Source organism: Diabrotica virgifera, chromosome 5, assembly GCF_917563875.1.
Source record: "Diabrotica virgifera virgifera chromosome 5, PGI_DIABVI_V3a".
Lineage (NCBI taxonomy): Eukaryota > Metazoa > Arthropoda > Insecta > Coleoptera > Chrysomelidae > Diabrotica > Diabrotica virgifera.
Window position 1 is genome coordinate 29,846,083 of NC_065447.1, and position 9,941 is coordinate 29,856,023.

General features: G+C 33.3%; 1 protein-coding gene across 5 annotated transcripts in view; it reads left to right on the top strand.

Annotated features, from left to right (window-relative positions):
• Nucleotides 1-2,111, top strand: part of LOC114334761 (uncharacterized) — a 601,548-nt gene extending 599,437 nt beyond the window's left edge. For all 5 annotated transcript variants that reach the window (XM_028284875.2, XM_028284855.2, XM_028284860.2 and 2 more), the window contains one exon: nt 1,448-2,111. In XM_028284875.2, coding sequence (XP_028140676.1) covers nt 1,448-1,723 — 276 coding nt within the window. In that variant the 3' untranslated portion in view covers nt 1,724-2,111. The remainder of the gene's footprint in view (nt 1-1,447) is intronic.
• The last annotated feature ends 7,830 nt before the right edge of the window (nt 2,112-9,941 follow it).

The window sequence follows — 9,941 nt, forward strand, 5'->3', positions numbered from 1 at the left end:
TAAAGGACGTTATCCACTTGTTATACTGGAGAGAGGTACCTCCGGGAATAATTAAAACGATAGAAAACATCTACCAGAACAACACAATAAAAGTAAAAGTGGAAGATGAACTAACTGACCCAATTGAAGCCTGCAATGGGATAAGACAGGGGGATTCCTTGAGTCCTTTATTGTTTAACCTGATCATGGACGAAATAATAAAAAAGGTAAGAACTAAAAAAAGATACCAAATGGGAGAAAAACAACTTAAAATAATCTGCTATGTGGACGATGCAATACTAATCTCTCAAAGTGAAGATGATTTACAACGTATACTGCACCAATTCAACATAATCGCCAGAAAATTTAACATGTTAATTTCCTCAAAAAACAGCAGATCCAAATGCGGACGATGCAATACTAATCTCTCAAAGTGAAGATGATTTACAACGTATACTGCACCAATTCAACATAATCGTCAGAAAATTTAACATGTTAATTTCCTCAAAAAACAGCAGATCCAAATGCATGGTTATAACAGCAGATCCGATAAGATCTAAATAGGAGCTGGAAGGTCAGATAATAGAACAATAATTGATGGAGTTTAAATACCTAGGCATCACACTATCTAGCTACGGAAGGCTCGAAACAGAAGTGGAAGATCAAGTGAATAGAGCAAACAGAGCCGCAGGTTGCCTGAATGACACAATATGGAGAAATAAAAATATCGGAAAAGAAATGAAAGTCAGAATTTACAAAACAGTCATCAGATCAATAATGACATACGCGGCAGAAACACGACCCGACACAGAGAGGTAAAAAGATTGCTCGAAACAACGGAGATGAAAACCCTTCGAAAAATCGATGGTAAGACTCTATGGGACAGAGCTAGAAGTACATATATACGACGGAGATGCAAGGTGGATAACATTAATAACTGGGTAAGAAACAGAAGGATAGAATGGAATGGACACATAAGCCGAATGACAACAAATAGGGTAGTCAGGACAGCGAGAGACGGTTCCCCAATAGGAAGACGATCAGTGGGAAGACCACGAAAACGATGGAACGACAACTTACTAGAGCCACATTGAAAAAACAGACAGAGTCATGTCTATACAAAAAGAAGAAGAGAAGAAGAGTAAATATTATTAAATTTATCTGACTTGGCCCATTGTTAAGACCAGTCCGGAGCGATAAGCGAACGAGGTAGACAGAGTTGGTCTTTTGACAATTAACACTGACTAGACTAGACGGTACTCCTATAATAAAGCAAAGAATCCACAAAATTTTTACCTGAAATATGTAAATGAAACATAGTTAAATTTTATCTGAAACTGGGCCTTTTATACTATTATCGGTTAACCCAGGATGTTTTAATTGAAGTCAACCATTTACTGATAAACAAACTTTACTTATGTCTTTACTTTTTGACTCAAATGTTTATTATTATTTTTTTTATTTCTAGGTGATTGGAAGTTCATTGTTGTTTGTTCACGATCGATTCAACGCCAACGTCTGGCTGATAGACTTTGCCAAAACCATCGTTCTTCCAGAAAACGTCAAAATAACGCACAGCTCGAAGTGGAAAGTAGGCAACCACGAAGACGGTTACTTAATCGGCGTAAACAACCTTATAAAGATATACATGAACATGCTGGAGCAACAACCGGTAACAGTGAGTCCTCCGTTAGCTCTGCAGGACCCCCCTGAGGTAGCACAAGATTCCGTGGAGAAGACTTGACGGAGAAATCGAACGTTCAATACAAAAAGTCAAACTAATTATGTGATGATACGCTTTTTCGCAGAATTTTATGTAATAATTCAGGTTTTACACATCAGACGAGGCTTTATAAGAGAATATTTTACAATTGTATAGAATAGTGTACAGGAATTGTTTTTACAATTTCTTTTTCAGTTTTTACATCCTTATAGTGAATGTATAAGGAAAGTTGTTGAGTTGAGGTGTTGTCTTGTTGTATATATTAGTTTATTATTTATTGTTAATCTTTATGGATACTGTATAATATTGAGACGAGCTATATGCACTGATTTTGCTATATTGAATTCTGTTCAGGACCTAATGATATATTATCATACTTAAATTTGAATAAATTTATTCTTTAGCTGTCTTTTTCTTTCTTCTTTTTCACAGAATTTTATTTACAATATCTACTAACATGTATCAAATGAGAGAAACAAGAGACCATTGTCAAGAAAGATTGCACCAAAGGTTACAGGAATTTGATTTTAGTAATAATAAATGTACATACGATCATGTCAAACTTAACATAAAAGATATTACAAACCTTGGGAGAAGTTGAAATAAGAAATATCAAGTAGGTACCTAAAAATGAAGAAGCCAAAGTATAAAAGAAAATCTACGTGAAAAGTATGAGCACTCAAGCACCGGATGATATGATGTACGAAGAAAAGAACACAGAAGTAAAACAAAGGAAAACAATAAAAAAACAAAGAATCTACGTGCGTAATTTATAGATAAAGGCAGAGAAGACAAGCAAGAATAAAACTAAGATAAAGAAGAGATTGAACTAAGATTCAGCGAAATAAAGAAAACCACAACAACTTTAAAAAACATAAATGACTTCTTCGAGTTCTCTGAGCAGGGTTGACTCTGAGTTCTCTAGAAGGTCTATGTCTCCATAAAATTGCTCATTGTGAGGATGTTGCGTGGATGAGGTATGTCAATTAAGAAATCTTTTTATGATTCGGAGGTAATATCTGCTTATTTTTTCTCAGTATTTCATCCATATTAGCAGATATTCTTCTTCAGGTGCCGTGTCCATATTCAGACGTTGGATGTCATCATGTTTACTAGTTCTTGAAACCTGTCTCTATCGGCTGCTGCACGAAATAATTCTTCTGTGGAACCACACCATTGTCTAATATTACGTAACCATGAAGGTTTCTTTCGACCAATCTTTTTCCGTCCACTTTTCCTTGTAATATAAGGCGAAGTAAATGCTATTTAGGTCCTCTAATTATATGACCGAAGTATTCTGTTTTTCTCCTCTTTATGATGTTTATAAGCAGACGTTCTGAATTCATCATTTGGAGAACATTTTCATTGGAAGTGTGCGAAACCCACGATATCTTTAGGATTCGTCGATAGCACCACAACTTGAATGCTTCTAATTTATTTAGCATTGTGGTTTTTAACGTCCATGTCTCACAAACATACAATAATATAGACCACACGTAACATTTTAGGATCTTCTTGCGAATCTTCATCGACAGGCTTCGGTTACATAAAACTGGTTTCCAGGTCATAAAAGCCTTAATCATAAAAGTCTCTCCATCAAGAGAAAGCACGCCTTGATCTACATTTATCTTTCCAACTGCCATCCACTTTGTCTTTGAAATATTGATTTTTAGGCCTCTCCGATAACTTGCTTCACTGACTAGATTTACTAATGTCTGGAGATCTTCTAAATTTTCTGCAAGAATGGCTGTGTCGTCAGCATACCCAGCAAACAGACCGACGTGTTAATAACGTGAATTTTGGGTACATTTGTCACCAATATACGTAAATTGCTTACGTGAATTTCACGTGAAAAATTGGTTGGAATGTCACATTGAAACAACGTCTTTAAATTACGTGAATAACTCGTCTTCAATAGACGTGTTATTTACCTTAAATAGCAATAAAATGTTTCGGGAAATTCACGTTGCAAATACGTGTTGATTAACGTATCTTTTAGGGAACGTATATATTAGTTTTCACGTGGAAGATACGTCCTCGGTTCACGTAAATAATTCGACCTTAATTAACTTATGAATCACGTAATTATTATCCTCATATAATATAAATAAAACAAGCATATAAAGTATTAACAATGTATTTATTTAGTAGAATTAAGAGACTTTAAAACATTTGTCTTGTATAATTATTATTATACAAGATAATGCACCAAAAATGGTACGGACCTAAAGACACATTAAAAAATATGTCAACACAACACAGGTCACTTTTTATTTCGAACAGGACACTTTCTTGTTTTTTTCTAATTGCACCATTGACACTTCAACCCTCGAGCAGTGAGGTAAACGTTAATACGAAAGACATTATTATAAATAAACCCGCCGAAAATGATTCGAGAGAAGCTCTGCACGTTTCACTTTTTGTTGTGAGAAATGTAAGAAGCTGATATTAGAGGTTATGATCATCGATTATAAAAATCGATTATTTTTAAATTACAGTGAAACTATTCTACTTACTTTAAATTAGTATTACATATTTTCTTTTTGTTTTTAAACTCCTTCTACTATTAACTAATTGGTCTTACTAAAATTCCATTTCAATACCAAAATAATGTAAAAAAAATAATCCTATCGAAACGTATCTATTATTCGATAAATCGATTAAGTTAGTTTTCGAACCAACTATGTTAGTCACTGTGGTCACGTGATGGTATTTAAAGGAGGAGAAAGGCTTGGTAGTACGCAGTGGTAGTACGTCATCACCGCGCGTGATTTAAAAATTAGACTCATCATCATTTTAGCTCCTGTGATATTTTTAAAGAAAAAAATAGCAAAAATAGCTTCAAATCAAGGTTGGATTGAAACAGTTATGCTACATGATTTTAAAAGCGAAATCATAAACTTTTTGTTTAAATATTGGTATTATTTACATTACTTTTACGTGAAATACATCTAAATTTTCGACGTCCATAAAATACAGGGAGTAAAATTCAAGCGATACGTATTTAACCAACACCGTTGTAAAAATTTTTTTCCAAAATATTTCTCAAAATTTAACCAAAGGAAGTTATTTCTGTTTCGTGATTATTACGTGAAATAAACGTACCTTTGCGATGTAACCGACATTCACACCTATTATAAAAAACATGTAGTATATTCGTCATTATGATTTTATATTATTCTAATGTCAAACATGTTTAAAGGAAGTACTAATATATAGGTGCATGAATGATTTGGCACTGAAATACGTTTTTGTCCCGTCATAAATCACCGAGTTACGTATTCGTTGAAATTTGCCGTAAATTTAACGTAATCATCACGTAACTGGGCTCAAGTCTGTTTGCTGGGTATCTGCTATTGTTGATTACTTCTCCGCCCAGTCTTACTCCCTCTTGTCTGTCGTCCAAAGCCTCCCTAAAGATTTCTTCAGAGTACAAATTAGAGACTAGGTGACAAAACACAACCCTGTCGCACACCCCGTTTGATGGGTAGTTTTTCAATAAGACCATCTCCAACTTGGATAGATGCTACTTGATTGTAATGTAAGTATTTTAGTAGTCTTATATCGTAGTGGTCAAGTCCTGCTGCCTGTATGCAATTGAAAAGTATATCGTCTTGTACTCGGTCGAATGCCTTCTCGAAGTTGATGAAACAAACATAAATGTTCTTTCGGAATTCACAGATTTTTTGTAAAAGAACGCGCATACAAAAATAGTGCCTCTCTAGTTCCTAGACCATCTTTAAATCCAAATTGCTTATTACCCATTCTACTTTCACACAGAGGGAATACTCGGTTTTATATAATTCGTAAAAATATCTTAAGTGCGTGACTCATCAAACTGATTAGTCTAAAATCGCTACATTTGGTGGGCCTGCTTTTCTTTGGAAATGTTATACACAATGACTCCAACCAATAATCTGGTATCTTTCCTTCGTTGTAAATTTTGTTAAAGAAAGTGGTTAAGTAGGTAATGTTTTCCTCATCCAAAAGTTTAAGTAGCTCAGCAGGGATTTGATCTGGTCCAGGTGCTTTATTGTTTTTGGCTTGCTGTATTACTTTTCTGACTTCAGAGTTCAGTATACTGGGACCTCTGTCTAACTGGTTGCCACAGGTAGTATGCGGAGCATTTTGTCGAGAAACATCGTCAAAAAGGTCAGTGATGTATCTTTCCCATTCTTTGCACTGTTGTTCGTGATCACAAATTTTTTTTGTCTGCGTTTTTAGTACGTGAGCATTTTTCTGTTTTCTATATCCGGAGGTGTATTTAAGTTTCTTGTGGAGGTTGAAACTGTCATGTTTTTTTTTTGGAGGTTTTCTATTTCTTTACAGGAATTCTCGAGCCAGGATCCTTTGGCTTGTTTAATTTTTCTTCTTATGAGTTGGTTGATTTCACGGTATTTGATATTATTTCTATTTTTGTATTTCCGTCGTACTTCCATCAGGTCTAGAATTTCTTGGTTCATCCAGTCATTTTTTGCCAATATCGTAGGTGTTTTTAAATATTCTCTTACGTCCTCTAAAATAGAGTTTTGAATATCGTACCAACATTCGTTAATAGTTCTGTTTTCGTTTGGTATATTTGATATTCTGTGCATTTTACTATTTATCTGCTGCGATATGTGTTCGCGCGTTCGGGGGTTTTTAAGGGAGTCGATATATATCTAACATAAATATGTGTAACATAAAGACAACAAAAAACAAGAAAAATAAAATCAATGGGAAAAACCCAATAGTTGGCTGTATACCATAGTTTAAAAAACTCATACAAAAGTAAAAACTTCAACTTGTATTCTGGTATAAAATCGTTTATTAAAAAACTATCTAAAAAGTCATCCAAATGGATTGCAAAACGGTTTCGTTCTAATTCAGAATATCTTCAGTGCCTAGAATGAAGTATTTCCACGTTAGACTAAAGCAAAAAGGTTAAAATTGTGACTGTTAGAAAGAAAAAACATGTGGGAATACTTACATTCTGCTGAGTAGTTTGAAACTAGCACACTATTCAAAGTGGTAACCCCATAATATATGGTTTAAATATCTTATTTTAGCAAAACATGGTGAGTACAAGTCGATGTTATTAGATATAATAGAACACATGCTCAAAGGGCAACATGGATCCCTGCTCGGAAATGATAGGTACATGCCAGTTCAATGGGCACAGACCAACTGATAAATTAGGAAATGGACATGCAATATGACAAGGGTGACATGACATGACAAGATAAAGCCAATTTTTGGTTAAAGCTTAAATTTGTAGTTTGGTTTTGGATTTGTAGCAAGATGTAAAAGTTGTTATTAAGTATCTGAAAATGCAATTTAAATTATTTAAATATTATAATCTATTGTATAATCTCAATTAGCAACTCTCTATTCCAGAAAAACTTATGGATTTTATAGATTTAATGTGGGTATATTTCATGTTTCAAAATATGACGTCATCGAATGTGATATGACAAGATGAATACACTTTTTAAGCTTTAACCAAAAATTGGCTTTATCTTGTCATGTCATGTCACTCTTGTCATATTGTCCATTTCCTAATTTCTCAGTTGGTCTGTGCCCATTGAACTGGCAAGTACCTAGCATTTTCGAGCAGGGAACCATGTTGCCCTTTGAGCATATGTTCTATTATATCTAATAACATCGACTTGTAGTCACCATGTTTTGCTAAAATAAGATATTTAAACCATATATTATGGAGTTACCACTTTGAATAGTGTGCTAGTTTCAAACTACTCAGCAGAATGTAAGTATTCCCACATGTTTTTTTCTTCTAGGCACTTTTCTATGAAATACTTCATTCTAGGCACTGAAGATGTTCTGAATTAGAATGAAAACGTTTTGCAATCCATTTGGATGACTTTTTAGATAGTTTTTTAATAAACGATTTTATACCAAAATACAAGTTGAAGTTTTTACTTCTGTATGAGTTTTTAAAAAAAACAAGAACATAGATTCGAATCGTATAAACATAATACTCAACTGGAACCAAAATGTATTTGTTAGAACATAGATGGAGGACATTGAGACCAAAAAAATTCAAAGAGGTGTTAGACAAAGTTATATAATCTTCCCATTATTATTCAAAACTGTACTCAGAGGCGATATTTGTCCCTCTCTTGTTCTCTCCAATCTTCTTAGGCTGAATATGGTATCACTTGTTTGTGATCATACATACTCTAGTAGTGGAACATACTCTCTTAATTTTGGCTTAACTAAATAGTATTGTAGTATTCCATAAATGTTCTAGAATATTTGGAAAACGTAAATTTCTTTATAATTTTCATGTTGAGTTTGAGTATTTTTTACAAATTGGACTATCAAGTTTTCATTTCCTTTCTTCTTCTTTTAGTGCCTATTCGTTTCGAATATTGGCGATCATCCTGGCTATAATTATTTTATTAACTGATGCTTTAAATAGATTAATTGTTGTTGTGGTTGTGGAGAACCATTTTCTCAGGTTCTTTAACTATGATATTCTTCTTCTCCCAATTCCTCGCTTTCCGAATACTTTACCTTGAAGGATTACCTTCAGTAATCTGTATTTAGTTCCGTTTCTCATTATGTGTCCAAAATATTCTAACTTTCTTCTGTTAATGGTATACATCACCTCTCTTTCTTTGCCGACTCTTCGTAATACGGTCTCGTTGGTTATCTTGTCCGTCCATGATATCCTTAGGATTCGCCTGTATAACCACATCTCGAAAGCTTCAAGATTTTTCTCGATTGCTTCAGTGAGTGTCCAGGATTCAACTCCGTAATACAATATTGAGAAGATATAACATCGTAGGAGCCTTATTTTTATCTCCAAATTAAGGTTGTGGCTTTTAAAGAGTTTGACCATGTTATTGAATGCACTCCTAGTCTTCTCTATTCTACATTTTATTTCTTGTGAGTGATCTCGATGAAATAAAATTATTTTGACATAATATTTAAAAGTCAGATCACTAGACAATTACAATGGTTTTGAATCATCGTCATGGAAACCAATATCGTCGTCATGGAAACCAATATCGTCGTCGTGGTAACCCATTATATTGAAAGTTTGGTTTTGAAAACCTTGCCAAAGAATTAATTTGTGTATTTTCACTTCTAAAAATAAAAATTGATATAATTCTTTTTTTTGTGGCTTTTTTCCAAACGTACGACCCTGGAACAAATATTGTTCCTAACTCATGCGGAAAGTGTCTTCCCCGCACTCGACTGCTTACCCGAACTCCGCTATCGCGTCTTTCGGGTCAACGGCAGTCTCGTGCGTGAAAGTATCACTTTCCGCACTAGTTAGAAAAATAACTATTTCTATAGAATAAAATTTATTTATTTTTCTTAACACTCTTACAATCAGGTCTACTACAACATACATACTGCAGATAATTTTTAGTATTAGTCTTAATAGTCGAGGAAATGAAGCTGAAAAAATGGCAAAACCTCGCAATTTTTTCGTCCAGCATCGATTTGTACAAAAATTTGGGATTAGGCTCATTACACTTTCTAGTTCATTTTCTATATTGAGCGGTTGTACGCTTTTGGTTTTTTAAGGGTGAAAACTACCCCTAATTGTAAAAAATTATTAAATTAAATTTTAAACTTTAATATTGTCAACATTTGGTTCCTATCAGATACATAATGATTGTTTTATGCTTTAAGGTATACTATCATAATATTTCAACCCTTAAAGCCACCCTTGTAGGAACTATATATAAAAAATTTACTTATCCTAAAAGAATAATTTCGGCTTGCATCGATTTACATAAAAATTTGGGATTAAGATCATCTTACCCTGTACTTCATATTCTATATCATGCTTAAGGGCGTTGGTTATTTTTAGGGGTGTAAACTACCCCTTATTATCAAAAATTATATAAAAACATTTTAAACTTTAATATGGGTAAAATTTGGTTTTGATTGGTTAAAATAATGATTGTTTTATACTTTAGGATATAATATCATAATATTTCAACCCTTAAAAACCACCCTTAATAACATTACAGTTTTTATAAGTAGATATTTTAATAGATCTTTACAGAAAAAAAAGTAGAATTAAAGAATTACAAAAACATTTATTTACACAAAAATACGAATTTACAAATATGTACAAATACAAATACAAATAGTTTTTTAGTCATCTTCTAGTATACTAACCGGTTCTGTGGTATTATACATACATTGAAAATTATCCATAAGCGGACTATCCGAATTTTTCGAAAAAAAAATTCGTTTTATAAACATAGCTTTATTT